The sequence below is a fragment of the Ranitomeya imitator genome, chromosome 6 (genome assembly GCF_032444005.1).
Source record: "Ranitomeya imitator isolate aRanImi1 chromosome 6, aRanImi1.pri, whole genome shotgun sequence".
In the NCBI taxonomy this organism is placed as follows: domain Eukaryota; kingdom Metazoa; phylum Chordata; class Amphibia; order Anura; family Dendrobatidae; genus Ranitomeya; species Ranitomeya imitator.
In genome coordinates, this window is record NC_091287.1 from 268,283,290 (window position 1) to 268,298,465 (window position 15,176).

Consider the following 15,176-nt stretch of genomic DNA (forward strand, 5'->3'; position numbering starts at 1 on the left):
AAGGAAAGGGTGAATCAAACACCCAAAACCCCGCCTCCATGGCTAAAGATTGTTCCCTCCAAATTCAGGTGACAGTGTCCCTTTAATTACACTGCTGCTTGTCAGGTCACTGATTTTTCTTAACTTGTCACCTCTATCCAAAATCTAGTGCAAATGTCATTATTTCTGGGGACTGCACATGGGCAGATCGATTTAACAGCTCAAAAATATAATTTAGAATTACTGTGCATGCCCAACCCATGGGGTTTATTGTGCCTGCATGAGATTTTGGTCAGATCATGAAAAACAGTCAGGATCAGATAATGTACAGACAGGCAAGAGAATTCCTACTGCGGTGTCCAGACTTGCTGATCTTTTGGAATACAACTTCCACATCTGATTATAGAAGAACGATAAAATGGTTTTCTTCAAAATAAGGCTGCTTTCACACATCAGGTTTTTGCCGTCAGGCACAATCCGGCGAATGTTAAAAAAAAAAAAACGGATCCGTAGCAGATTGTGAAAAACCGATGCGACGGATTCATTTTTTCGACAGAACAGACTAGCTAATCCAGCTAATTGAATCCTAAAAAAATCTGAGCATGCGCAGTTAAAAAAATTTAATCCGGCGCCGGAATCTGTCATTTGATGGATTCCGTGCCTCTTAGCGCCCATAGCCTTCCATTCTAGCAAAAAGCCGGATGCACTGGCGCTGTCCGGTTTTCTCTGCAGAAAAAGACGTAACTTTGTACATTTTTTTCAGATGCCAGACAGCACGTTTTGCTGGATCTGGCAAAAGATGGACGAAACATGAGGCCATCCGTCGCAATCTTGCGATAATACAAGCCTATGAGAAAAGACGGATCAGTTTTTTTTTTTTAATTCGCTTGATTGAGCCTGACGGCAAAAACCTGATGTGAGAAAGCAGCCTAAGTATAATTTTTAAACATTTCAGCCATTTCTTTAAATAAGTATTCTAACTATTGCTCACAGGTCCACTTTATGTTTTTCTACCCCGGTAGAACCTAAACAAGTTTATAAAAAAAGTACCTTTCCCACATATTGGGGTTCAGATCCCATGTATTCTTCCAGAACGAAAAACTGATTCCATACCCAACCACGTTTAACTCTTTGTGCTGCAGATCTCCTTCCCGACATTGCGATGATAACATTTTCTTTTTGCTTGGATGTTGAAGTTTGTGGTGGCTGCTGGGAATGCAGTGGTGTTAAAAGACCTCCATCAAAAAGGAACCAAAGAAGCAGCGATAAGCAGTTCCTTGTAAGCATTGGAAAAGACGTCCCTACGACCCGGTAGTTAAAACTCCAACACTTGCTGTAAAACTGTAGGATCCAGTTTGATGTGCACCTTTTCCTCACCATACAAGTTCTACTGATGTAAAATGTGCATAAAAAGTCTTTCTTCAGCTGGCAATTCGGTCCTCACATTGACATTCACCAAAGGATTCCTGTAATATCATAAAAGAAATGTTATTCTTTGCATAGACTGTAGAGAAATGCACTAAAGTAGATATAGTGGCAGAACAGATTTGTTTTTCTCATCATAAACATTAAAATGAGTGGAGATAAACAAGAAGAAATGCATTTTAATAAGTTATATAAAGATATATGTGAGCAAATATAACAAAAGCAATAGCTGTGAGAATACAGAGGAGTCCCGGGTGATCTAAACACTAATATTTGAATACAATATATATTGATATTAAACAATGTCAATGTGAGACTATTCATGGGACATGATATTAAAATATGGAAATCTATATTTAGAACATATAATTTTTTTTTTTCTAAAATCCACTGGAATGTTATTAATCCATGGCAGTTGGAAATGTAACATGTATTATCCAAACAAAAATGAAGCAAATGCACTTTAGATTCCCATATTATAGCAATTATTCATTAGGGGGCCCTTCAGACTCCATAAAAAATACTTTTTTATGCAGTGTTCTTGCTAGGTAGAGTCCGCGTGTGCATTGTGATTGCTATGTAGTAGGCACAAGAGGTGAGCAAATCATAAAGATTTGTCAATAGGGGCCACAATATTAGCATATGGCGCTGGCTTTCTGCATCTATTGTCCTGTATGTTTAGATAAAGTACAATAATTTTGTTCAGAATTTTGCAGTAGTATTTCGTAAGCTGAACCCTGGAAAAAAAACATAAAGGAGAAGGCTAAAATAGGAAGATTTGTAACTCATCTTTATTTGGACCCTATTTTGGCTCGCACATAGTAATGCAAATAATAATGATTGATAATATATTCTGATATATACTGTGAAAGAGGTCAAATATGGCTTTGATGGCCTACTTGTCAACTCTCCATTAGTATGCATAAGACTTTTGGAAGCATGGGGAGACACCGAGAAGAGTTGTCAAATCTCCTCAACAAGCAGCAGATTCAACTGTATCCAAATCCTCCGAGCGCAAATACAGTTGAAAACTATGGCAGAGCTGAGAGTCATGGGCTACCCAATCCTCCACTTATTCTGGTAAGTCAAACTCAGTGTTAGGCTAGGGTCACATTGCGTTAGTGCAATCCGTTTAGCGCTAGCGCTAGCAGATTGCGCTAACGCAATGTTTTTAACGGGGCCGCGTCCCGGGGTCGCGGTAACGTCCCCGCTCGCGCAGATCCCCGATCTGCGAGAGCGGGGAACGGACCGCGGGCGCGCCTCGGACGCTGCAAGCAGCATCCGCGGCACGCCAGGAAACACCGGCGCGTCGCTAGCGTGTGCCGAACATGGCACGCGCTAGTGCTGTGCGTTCCCATTGCCATGAATGGGCGCGCTAACGGACGCGTTGCACGACGTTAATTTCGCTGTGCAACGCTGTCCGTTAGCGCGTTCCCATTAACGCAATGGGAACCAAGCCTTAACGCAATGGGAACCAAGCCTTTAGGTCTGCCAGAGGTCCAGTGCTAAGTGACATAACTTTTCCAGGTTACCAGCTGTAGTAGGAAGACTGAGGAGGAAGAGGACGACACAACACTGCTCATTGTATGACTGGTATAAGAGAAGCCAAAGTTAATTTTTATTTAATTGGCTCAAATCGGCATTGATGTACTGATAAAGGGACGATGGTTATTTGTGAGGGAACAAATAGGAGTTATCACTATATGGGAAAACAATTTTTAATTTGTATGAGCATCACATGTGTGAGACCACCACCACTACATAATGTCCCCCGCACGTTAGTAGTTATGCACCCACATAGTAATATACCCTATTTATTCCATTTCACAATAATCATTTATCATAAATAGGGTACATTACTATGTTGGTGCACAACTATTAATGTATGGGGGAATATTATAAATGCGAGATGACAAAAATAAGAAAGATTACTTTGTGAGAGAGCTATTAATATTGGGGAGGCGCAAAAAGAAATTTTAATCTTGTGAGCTGCAGTAGAGAAGTATGTTAAAGGCATTTGGAGTCACAGAGAGCGCACTATTACTATTTGGAGCAAAGAGGGGCACTATTACTATTTAGAGGTATATGGAGCACTATTACTATGTAGAGGCACATGGGGCACTATTACTCTTTGTTGGCATGGAGGGGAATTGCAGCTATTCTGATAATAGGGAGGGCCTAGTATCAATGTAGAGACAAAAGTGCTTTATTAGTTTAGGGAAACATAGGTCACTAATGCTGTGTGGAGGAACAAAGGGACACTAATACCAAGTGAAGGCACGAAAGAGGCTTTTTTACTACATGAAGCGAAAAGAGGTGCACCGTCACTCTCAGTGGTGGTATTACTTTCTAATTCACTGTGGAGAGGCATTATTACTTCATGGGGAACATTAGCTGGACATAGTACTATACGGTTTATGTAGTGATTGGGGAAAGTGGGCAGTGTGGTGGAAAAGTGATAAGTCAAAATGATTACAAAAATGTGTTCAAAGCACTGCCCATTGTGTTGGATTGTCAATGTAACCCTCTTCTCCCACTCTTGACACACTGATAGCAACACCGCAGAAGAAATGCTAGCACAGACTTTCAGTATCCGTTGTTTCAGATGCTGCACATTTCGTATATTCACAGCATAGGCAATTGCCTTCAGATGACCCCAGCATCTGAAACAACTGATACTGGAAGCCTATGCTAGCATTTCTTTTGCAGTGTTGCTACGAGTGTGTCAAGAGTGGGAGAAGAGGGTTGCATTGACAATCCAACACAATAGGCAGCACTTTGAACACATTTTTTAAGAGGTCAAAAACTTGGAAATAACTCATGAAAGAATAAAGTTATGTTAAAACCAAGCACACCATTGTTTTTTCTTGTGAAATTCTCAACAGGTTTGATGTGTTAGATAACCCTCTTCTCATTGGAAAAAATAAAGCTGGATCCAAAATGGCCACCATGGTAACCACCCATCTTGAAAAATGTTTCCCCTCCCATATACTAATGTGCCACAAACAGGAAGTTGATATCACCAACCATTCCCATTTTATTTAGGCGTATCCATATAAATGGCCCACCTTGCACTTTTGGGATCATATCAGCTAATGGTACCACTCCATTGATGACACCATGTTACTTTGTAGTAACTCTCCTACAGAATATTATTATTCTTAACCAGTACTCTATTAACATTCTTTCTACCCAGCTTTCTGATTCACTAGGTGAATTTTTGGATCTTGTGTTGACGTTGACTAAACATAAAGTTATTTTTTGTATAGACATATTGGAACACAAAGGTAACTTTCTTCATGATTCACTATAACAGTTTTCTTCTGGAACAACTTTCCAATCAGGTGATTTTACAAATGTGTGCTTTAGTTTTATCCTCTCCTTCTTCCAAGAGTGATTATTTTATATTTTTCCATTGACATAGCTTTTGTGGTCTTATTTTTTTCTGGAAAGAGTTGCTGTTTTGAATTACACCCGCCATTTTATGCTCCAATGTACTTGTGTAAGAATCAAATGCTATTCCACAATTACCTTTTTTATGGCATTAATTGTGTAGTAAAAATGATATGGCAGAGTGATTCTACATGTCAGTGCAATTACTTAGGGGTGCACCCATGTGGGGGTGCACACAAGCATCCCAGAAGCAAAGCGTCACGAAGCTAAGCGTCGTGATACAGCAGTTATTCCATGGCAGTTAGTCAGGGCAGGAGTCAGGTAACCAACACTTTGCACTCCCTTCTATCCATGTGCTTTATTCCTATCCTCCTATGCTCCTTTGCAATCCACATTCACTGCCCAATCCCCTCTCCATTACAACTCATATGCATCAGCTCCTCTCTCCTTCCCTCTCCCATGTACAGCTCCCATGCACTTCTCACCTTCTGGAAAACCTCAGCCCATTTTGCCCAACACATTGCACAAAAAAACTTCATACAATTCCAAAAACTACTTGCTCTTTTTCTTTCTACTCCTACTGATTTTAGGGGACATCTCACTCAACCCTGGTCCACCATCCACCAACCTCAACCCCTACCCCACCTCACATTGAAACCTTAATAATCTTACTACGGTAGTATTAATTGCACTCCTTCATCTCCTTCTTTTAATTGTGCCCTTTGGAATCCATGGTCTGTATGTAGCAAGATTCCTTTCATACACAATTACTTTCTGGAAAACTCTCTGAAACTGTTGGCCCTCACGGAAACCTGGCTTCAGGATTCTGACACTGTCTCTCCTGCTGCCATTTCCCATGGTGGCTAACAATTGTCACATTCTGAAACCCACAAACAGACATGGTGGTGGAGTCGGCATACTCATTTCCCAAAAATGCACTTTCCAGGTCATCCCCCCAGTTCCATCACTCTCATTCCATTCTTTAGAGGTCCACACCATCAGGCTCTTCCATCCCCTCTCCCTCAGAGTAGCGGTCATATACCGGCCCCCAGGCTCACCCACCGACTTCCTGGACCATTTCTCTGCCTGGCTGCCACACTTCATGTCCTCAGAATTCCCAATCCTTTCCTGGGAGACTTCAACATCCCCATTAACAGCCCCACTTCCACATCTGCATCCCTGCTTCTATCACTAACCACTTCTCTAGGCCTCTCACAGCTCTCAACCTCTGAAACACACAAAGATGGTAACACCCTGGACCTGGTCTTTGTCCGGCTCTGTTCAACCTCCTACCTAGATAACTCGCTGCTTCCCCTCTCTGACCACGACATTCTCTTCATCATGCTCACAAATCCTCGCTCACCCCAGCACACTCCTACTATTAATCCTCACGCATTTTCAGACTCCCTACACTCATCATTGTCCCCAATCTCTTCTTTTTCCTGTCCTGATCTCGCTGTACATCACTTCAATGACACTCTTAGAAGCACCCTTGACCAAATAGTTCCCCTAACCGTCAGAACCTCCAAACACAGAGTGAAACAGCCCTGGATCACATCGCAAACCAGATTTCTCCAGCGATGCTCTAGGTGTGCTGAAAGCTTATGGAGGAAAACACACACACCAGAAGACTTCATACACTTCCAATTTATGTTAAGGACCTATAACTCTGCCCTTCACTTCACCAAACAGGCTACTAACCTCCCTAAACCTGACAGTTCCCTCTCCATGGGTGGCACCATAATAACACCCCGGCAGCAGGCGCGCTGTCTGGGTGTTATGTTTGACTCCGATCTCTCCTTCACCTCCCATATACAATCTCTTGCCCGCTCGTGCCACTTACACCTAAAGGGCATCTCTAGAATCTGCCCTTTTCTCACCATGGAAATGTGACGCCCAGGAGACCGGGATACCCAGCACCGGACCAATGGAGTCTGTCTCTTGAGGGGGATGTCACGGGTGGCTTGACCCGGTGCTGTGGCCTCAGGCAATGCACAGTGTAAGGGGTATCATGAGGGGACAGGCACTTACTTGATCAGCAGCAGGTTCTCCCAGCGGTGACGATCCTGATCCTGGATAGATGGCTATTGTCCAAATGAAAGACTGAGGCACTGAAACGTTTAACCAGTTTACTTTAACATAAAAGGATTTACAACCAGTCCTGTCACCGGAGTCTGTATGGGAACTCTGAGTTACTTTGACCCTGCCGGGGTCTTCGCCTCTTATTGTGCACAATTTCTGTGTGGCCCTGCTGCTGTATGTGAACTGGCTGCCGGCCCAATCTGTCCCCTCCGGGTCCTGGTTCGACGGGCAACCCAAGTCCTTTTATCGGCTTACCCCCTCCGGGAGTACCGCTGAACTCTGTGTATGTTGCTGCGTCCGGCCCTAGTGAAGCTGATATCACCTCACGTTTTTCCGGTTGCTGTGTTATATATAATGAATACAGCCACGGATCCGGTATCCGTCTTTGCGCCTGTTCTGGGTAGTGATTAATGCTGCCCGGTTCTCACAATGTCCCTTTTCTCTGTCCCTCTTCTCCTCAGGCCGGTGATTTGGGCCTGGAAACCGTCATAGGGCTGTTAGAAATTCAGCTGTATGACCTCTCACTATCAGCTCCTTAGCCCAACTGCCATTTCTTTTCTCAGACCAGAATGGATTAAGGGGAGTCTCTGGAGCTCCCCCTTCTGGCCAGAGGTGGTAGTGCAGTTTTGCTATTTTAGTATTTGTGTCTAGTGTCAGTAACTATTTTTGTGGCAAATACCCCTAGGGGTGCCACATTCCCCCTTAGTTAAGAACAGTACTCCGGGACTGTGGGACGATAACATTTTGAAATAACAATTAATATGTACAGAGTCTTAAAAATGAAAAGTTACAAAAACCACTCAAGGAAACAAAAATAGAGTTCTGTAAAAAGTCACTTCAAATAGCGTCCATTAATACAGTTCTACCCTTGAAGGTACTCAATATAAAGTCTAAAGAAAGTTCAAAAAGAGCAAAAAGCAAAGTTCAAAAAGCAGTCTTTCCGGAGCTTTGATTTAGTGCCTCCGGGCTGATAACAAGTTCAAGAATATGCAAGAAGTTCATACAGACAAGTCTCTGTAGGTACTGGGCTTAAACGTTGCAGACTGATAACAATGACTATACTACATTTTCTGTTTAACTATATACGGCATAACATATATACAATTCACATTATGAGCTTTATAGTTGGTAATCTGCATACCTGGCCGGTAATTGACCCTGGGTACTACGCTGTGATCTACGTAATAGCGGTGTCTCTTCATGTGGTGTACTACTGTCTACTGCGGATGTAGTATCTGCCCGCTCTGCTAAAGATAATTCCACGACTATGGAGTTGGCAAGTCCACCGTGAATGGGATTACTCTGACCAGGAATCTGTTCTTCCTGGCCTGGAACCTCCTGTAGTACGGGGTCAGCCTCTTCCTGTCTTGGGACTTCTGGTATTGGGTTCGGTGTTGGGTAAAAGGCCACCATGGGAACCACTACTGCACCATGGTATGTTAGTAGGGTTTTGGGAAAGTCTCCTATACAGGTGTGATACACTTCCTCTTCTTTTTCCTTTACTGGTTGAACCTGTATGGGTTGAATAACTTCTGGTTCTGGCTGGACAACGTCTGGCTCTTTCAATGCTTCCGGACATAATTTAAGATTGTCTCTTGACACTAGTACAGATGTTAAGCCTCCGTTTTTGCTAATGAGACACATTTTAGGATTATCCACTCTTGTTGGTAAAACTGTGTAGGGTACGGCTTCCCACTGATTGTCCAGTTTATTGGTTCGACGATTTCTCTTGAGCACTTGGTCACCCGGTCTTAATGGGGTCGCTAGAGCATTCTGGTTGAAAGTTCGCTCTTGTCTTTCTCTAGTTTGCTGAAGGCTTCTTTCCACACTCTCTTGCACTTGGCGATACTGCTTTTGCCGTATGATATCCCAATTGGAGTCTTGAACTTCTGCGTCTGGTTTCAGAATTCCCATTTATAGATCAATTGGTAATTGGCCGGGTCTTGCACGCATAAGGTAAGCTGGGGTGCAGTTGGTGGAGCTCACCGGGACATGATTATACAGATCCACCAAGTCAGGCAATTTCTCTGGCCATTGATTCCTTTCTGTCTCAGGTAAAGTCTTTAGTAGGTCTATTACAATATGGTTCATCTTCTCGCATAAGCCGTTTGTTTGTGGATGATAGGCCGTCGTCCGGATCTTTTTGCAACCATACATATTAGAGAATTCTCTGAAGATCTCTGATTCAAAGGCTGTACCTTGGTCGGTGAGAACCTGTTCCGGATATCCATGGGGTCTACAAAAGTACGTTTGGAACGCTTTGGCTGCTGTTTTTGCTGTCAGATCTTTTACGGGTACTACTACCAAGAAACGTGAATAATGGTCCACGATGGTCAAGGCATAGACATAGCCGGACCGGCTTGGTGTCAACTTCACGTGGTCCATGGCTACAAGTTCAAGTGGTTGTTTGGTGATTATGGGCTGCAGTGGTGCTCTTTGGTTCTTTTGATCGTTTCTTCTGAGGTTACACGGGCCACAATTTCTGCACCACTGTTCGATTGATTTTCTCATCCCGACCCAATAAAATCTTTCTCTTAGAAGTACTTCTAACTTTTTCCAACCGAAGTGACCAGCACCATTATGGTAAGCTTCGAGGACCATCTTCACATCTTGTTTAGGCACAATAATCTGCCAAACCAATTCATGTGTTTTCGGATTGGTGTATCTTCTACAGAGCTTCCCTTGATACAGGAACATTTTGCCTCTCTCTTTCCAGAGTTGATGCGTCTCTTCTGGGGCATCCTCATAGGGATATGCACTTTGCTCAGTCAACAGTTCCTTCACCAACTTCACAGCCGGATTGCTGTCTTGGGTGTCAGCCCATCTATGGTGTGCTAACGGATTAAAATTCACCTCTTGTTGTTTCTGATAGGTACTTGACTGATGATGTTTTGCCTTGGGACGATGGAAGGCTGGTAGTTCAATTTCTTCAAGCTCCCCCGTTTCCTCTTCTACATCTCTCAAGTGTGGCATCCGGGATAGGGCATCGGCATTTCCATTCTTGCGACCTGCTCGATACTTGATTATGAAGTTGTAATTAGATAACCGGGCTATCCATCGCTGTTCTAACGCACCTAATTTGGCTGTGTCCAGGTGGGTCAACGGATTGTTGTCAGTATAGACAATAAATTCTGCAGCGGCCAGATAGTGTTTGAAACGCTCCGTCACAGCCCAAACTACTGCCAGTAGTTCCAATTTGAAGGAGCTGTAATTTTCTGAATTTCTTTCAGTAGGCCGGAGCTTTCTACTTGCAAAGGCGATGACTTTCTCCCGACCTTCTTGCTTTTGTGACAGCACCGCTCCTAGTCCCACATTACTGGCATCGGTGTAGAGGATGAAAGGTTTATGGTAATCTGGGTATGCCAGAACCTCTTCTCCGGTTAGTGCCTTCTTTAGTTGTTCAAAGGAGTCTTCCCTTTCGTCGTTCCACTGAAAAGGAGGGTTTTGGTTTGAAGGTTTCTTCGTCTGCCCTACCAAGGTGTCTTGCAAGGGTGCTGCCAACTTGGTAAATCCTTTTATAAATCTGCGATAGTAACCCACCAATCCCAGGAATTGTCTCACTTCTTTTGCGCTGGTAGGTCTTGGCCAATCCCTTATGGCGCTTATTTTCTCGGGATCTGGTGCTACTCCCTCCGAACTCACGATGTGTCCCAGGTACTGTACCTTTGGCTTGAGAAGGTGACATTTGGATGGCTTGACTTTCATGCCATACCTGGATAAGGCTTCGAACACTTCTGCCAGGTCTATTAAGTGTTGTTCGTAAGTCTTTGAGTAGATGATCACATCATCTAGGTACAGGAGGACGGTCTCAAAGTTCTTGTGTCCGAGGCAGCATTCCATCAGCCGCTGGAAGGTACCGGATGCGTTGCAGAGTCCGAACGGCATGCGATTAAATTCACATAGACCCATTGGTGTGGTGAATGCCGTCTTTTCCTTATCTCTCTCAGCCACAGGGACTTGCCAATACCCGCTTGTTAAGTCTAAGGTGGAAAAATAATTAGCAGATTTCAAAGCAGTTAAGGACTCTTCTATCCTAGGCAAGGGGTAGGCGTCTTTATGGGTGATGTTATTAATCTTCCGGTAGTCTACGCACATTCTCATGGTTCCGTCCTTCTTTTTGACAATCACTAGAGGGGCCGCCCAGGGGCTACAGCTGTCTCTTATTACCCCGGCCTGTTTCATTTCCCTCAGCATATCTTTTGCACATTGATAGTGAGCGGGCGGTATGGGTCTATATCTTTCTTTTATTGGGGGATGGTCACCTGTGGGGATTGTGTGTTCTACCCCTTCTATCCGTCCGAAGTCCAATGGGTGTTTACTGAAGACTTGTTCATATTCCGTCACTAGCCTATACACCCCTTGTTTTTGATAGGTAGGTGTTGAATTTATGCCCACGTGTAGCTGTTGGCACCAATCCTCCATTTCTCCATCTGAGCCATTGCCTTCCACCTGACAGGTTGGTTCTAAGGGCTCAATGGTTGTGATGGCATTGTTGTCAACAGTATATAGCTTTGCCATTGTAGCATACCTTGGCAAAGTGACCTCTTCCTCTCCACAGTTCAAAAGTCGTACCGGCACTCGTCCCCGGTGTACCTCGACTATCCCTCGTGCTGTGAGTATAGTGGGCCTGCTGTCGGTGTACACTGGTTCTATTAAGGCTTGATAATCTCGTCCCTTAGTACCAATGGCTGCTCTACACCATACCAGCATTTCTGTTTTTGGTGGGATTACAATAGACGTTGGATCACTTACCCTCACACTGCCGATTTCTCCACCTGCAACTTCTACCTGTTGCCTTAACATCAATACTTTTATTTCCCTACGGAGAACTCTCTGCTGGCAGGATTGGGCAGTTTCAGCAATTTGCTGTAAGACAGAAATGACTTCGGAAAAGCAGTTCTCTAACACATTCATTCCTATCAATACAGTTGGTTCACAGTTCCGCCGGTCAACATCAACAACAATTATACCCTGTTTCTTCAGTTCTACTTTACCAATCTTTATGGTCATCTCCCTGAATCCTAGTTTCGGTACCAACTTACCATTACTGGCCCATATATCTAGTTCAACATCAGAGGGCCCCTTATCAATATCTGCATCAGCCCAGTACCTCTTATAAAGGATATACGGTATAGATGAAATCTGGGAACCTGTGTCCAGCAAAGCGTTGAGGGGAATTCCGTCCAGCACGATAGGGATAATGGGTCGTCCTCCGATGTACCTGTCGTGCCAGGGTGTTGGGCCTTGAAAGTTCATTCCTGCGAAGCGGCCCGCATTCCCAGGGGATTCCCGTTTAAATCACAATCTCGTGCAAAGTGGCCCGGCTGCTGGCAACGGCGGCAAATGGGCTGTCCATCCGGTTGGTAGCGGTCGCGGGGTCGTCCTCTCCATGTCGGGTATCTCCGGGGTCTCATCCATGGAACATCCTCTCTACAGTTTGCCAACTCCATCTTGTGTCCTCTCATCTCCTGCATGGTTTTAGCCATTGAAGCAACAACATCAGCTAAAGAGTCAAGCTTTTGTTGAAGAGCCTCATTAGTACTGGGCCCCAGGGGCTTAGCAATGGCCCCAGACATAGCTGATGTCACTGGCACTCCCTGTTGTTGAGGTGCCTCTGCCATGGGTTGCGCAGGATCCTGATCCCGAGGTGCCTCTGCCAGCTGGAGACGTATAGCGCTCTCCTTTAATTGGGCAAATGTCAATTCAGGGTTCTTAAAAACAAGCATGCTCACATGCCCCCGGTGAGAAGGGGTGTAGAGTCCCTCAATAAATTGATCTCTTAGCAGTGTATCCGCTCCGGTGTTAAAAATGGGTTCAGCCAGTGTAAGTGATTTAAGGGCTTCCTGCAGGTTTAAGGCAAAGTCTCTCATGCCCTCATTAGCTTTTTGTTTGCAACTAAAGAATCGTATTTTAGCTTTGCTGCTGGCCGTGGTTTCAAATGTAGCTTTTAATCCAGCAAATATGCGTTCAACAGTGCCTTTTAGATCAGCTGCCCATGCTGTGACTTCTCGCTTTTAAAATAAATGAAATGTGGATTACATCCACGCTGCTGCGACAAATAATAGATCCAGATATACTGTTAGGGTGTTCGGGTGGTTTATTCAACGCGTTTCGAAGCTCAAAGGCTTCTTCTTCAGGAAGTTTCCACACAAAGAGGTATAAATAAACCACCCGAACACCCTAACAGTATATCTGGATCTATTATTTGTCGCAGCAGCGCGGATGTAATCCACATTTCATTTATTATAACGGTTCTGAGAGGTCGCAACGCCGACCTGTGGATCTGCAGCAGCTGACAACTACACGCTTGTACTGTGTACCACCAGGTGAGCAGTTCTCTCACAATTGATTAAGAACAATCCTGGGGATAAGACCCTATTTGCGCTTTTTTTGTCTCCTATCTTTCAAGACTAGTGACTTCTCGCTTAGCATGGCCACTTAACTGCATCATCAGGAGACTAACACGCTGAACTTCACCCAGAGGGAACATGTCAAAATGGGCCAGCATCTTTTCTCTGAAATCGTCAAGGGTATTAGGCTCACCTTCATACATTGGAAGCCATGGGCCACCCGGGGTATATGGCATCAGCACCGGCATGATGGGTGCCACTTCTTGCACCGCTGCGCTGCCGGACTCTCTATTGACACTCTGTCTTTCAGCTGCATTAGCGTTGCCGAGTGCTGCGGCGTCTCCGTGCTGCGACATACTGTGCCCCCTTAGTTAATCCGGACCCTTCCGGTCCTCCGCTTCCGTCGGGATAGTGTAGATTCGTTCCGCTGTGCAGCAGGATCGATTTTCCCCTTGCTCTGATGTCAGAGCGCTCAGCTTGGTGCCGCCCACAATGACACGCCCCCTGCTGCTCCCACCCACCGCGCTCTGTAATGGCGGATTCTGAAGTTTTTCAGTTAGACTGGGGCTCAGGTGATGGCGTAGCTCAATTAACAGTCTCGTGCCTAACGGTTATGAAGTGATTACCTCAGGGGATGGCGGCCATCTTTACTCCATTATAACCAATGGGGAAAAGTCACTTTCAATAGTTTTCAATGGGGAATGGATTTTTCTTTAATAAAGTCAATTTTCAAGATTTTTCATCCCAGTTTTCACAGTTTTGGGCTCCAATCACGGCACACAATACACGGTATACGGGCTGGCTAGATCCTGTTCGTGACGCCAATTGTGACGCCCAGGAGACCGGGATACCCAGCACCGGACCAATGGAGTCTGTCTCTTGAGGGGGATGTCACGGGTGGCTTGACCCGGTGCTGTGGCCTCAGGCAATGCACAGTGTAAGGGGTATCATGAGGGGACAGGCACTTACTTGATCAGCAGCAGGTTCTCCCAGCGGTGACGATCCTGATCCTGGATAGATGGCTATTGTCCAAATGAAAGACTGAGGCACTGAAACGTTTAACCAGTTTACTTTAACATAAAAGGATTTACAACCAGTCCTGTCACCGGAGTCTGTATGGGAACTCTGAGTTACTTTGACCCTGCCGGGGTCTTCGCCTCTTATTGTGCGCAATTTCTGTGTGGCCCTGCTGCTGTATGTGAACTGGCTGCCGGCCCAATCTGTCCCCTCCAGGTCCTGGTTCGACGGGCAACCCAAGTCCTTTTATCGGCTTACCCCCTCCGGGAGTACCGCTGAACTCTGTGTATGTTGCTGCGTCCGGCCCTAGTGAAGCTGATATCACCTCACGTTTTTCCGGTTGCTGTATTATATATAATGAATACAGCCACGGATCCGGTATCCGTCTTTGCGCCTGTTCTGGGTAGTGATTAATGCTGCCCGGTTCTCACAATGTCCCTTTTCTCTGTCCCTCTTCTCCTCAGGCCGGTGATTTGGGCCTGGAAACCGTCATAGGGCTGTTAGAAATTCAGCTGTATGACCTCTCACTATCAGCTCCTTAGCCCAACTGCCATTTCTTTTCTCAGACCAGAATGGATTAAGGGGAGTCTCTGGAGCTCCCCCTTCTGGCCAGAGGTGGTAGTGCAGTTTTGCTATTTTAGTATTTGTGTCTAGTGTCAGTAACTATTTTTGTGGCAAATACCCCTAGGGGTGCCACAGAAACAACAAAAACTCTCACTGTCGCCCTGATCCACTCCCACCTGGACTACTGCAATGCTCTATTAATTGGCCTCCCCCTCACTCGCCTTCCCCTCTCCAGTCCATCCTCAATGCAGCAGCCAGGGTCGTCCATCTGGTTAATCGTTACTCGGATGCGTCCGCTCTTCGCCAGTCATTACACTTGCTGCCGATTCATTGCAGAATATAATTCAAAGTACTTGTTCTCACCCA

The 15,176-nt window shown here is 45.0% G+C and overlaps 1 protein-coding gene across 1 annotated transcript in view; it reads right to left on the reverse strand.

Annotated features, from left to right (window-relative positions):
* CDH12 (cadherin 12) overlaps positions 1 to 15,176 on the reverse strand; it is a 1,535,982-nt gene that overhangs the window by 529,457 nt on the left and 991,349 nt on the right. The window contains exon 5 of the mRNA XM_069730603.1: positions 1,030 to 1,445. Coding sequence (XP_069586704.1) covers positions 1,030 to 1,359 — 330 coding nt within the window. The 5' untranslated portion in view covers positions 1,360 to 1,445. The remainder of the gene's footprint in view (positions 1 to 1,029; positions 1,446 to 15,176) is intronic.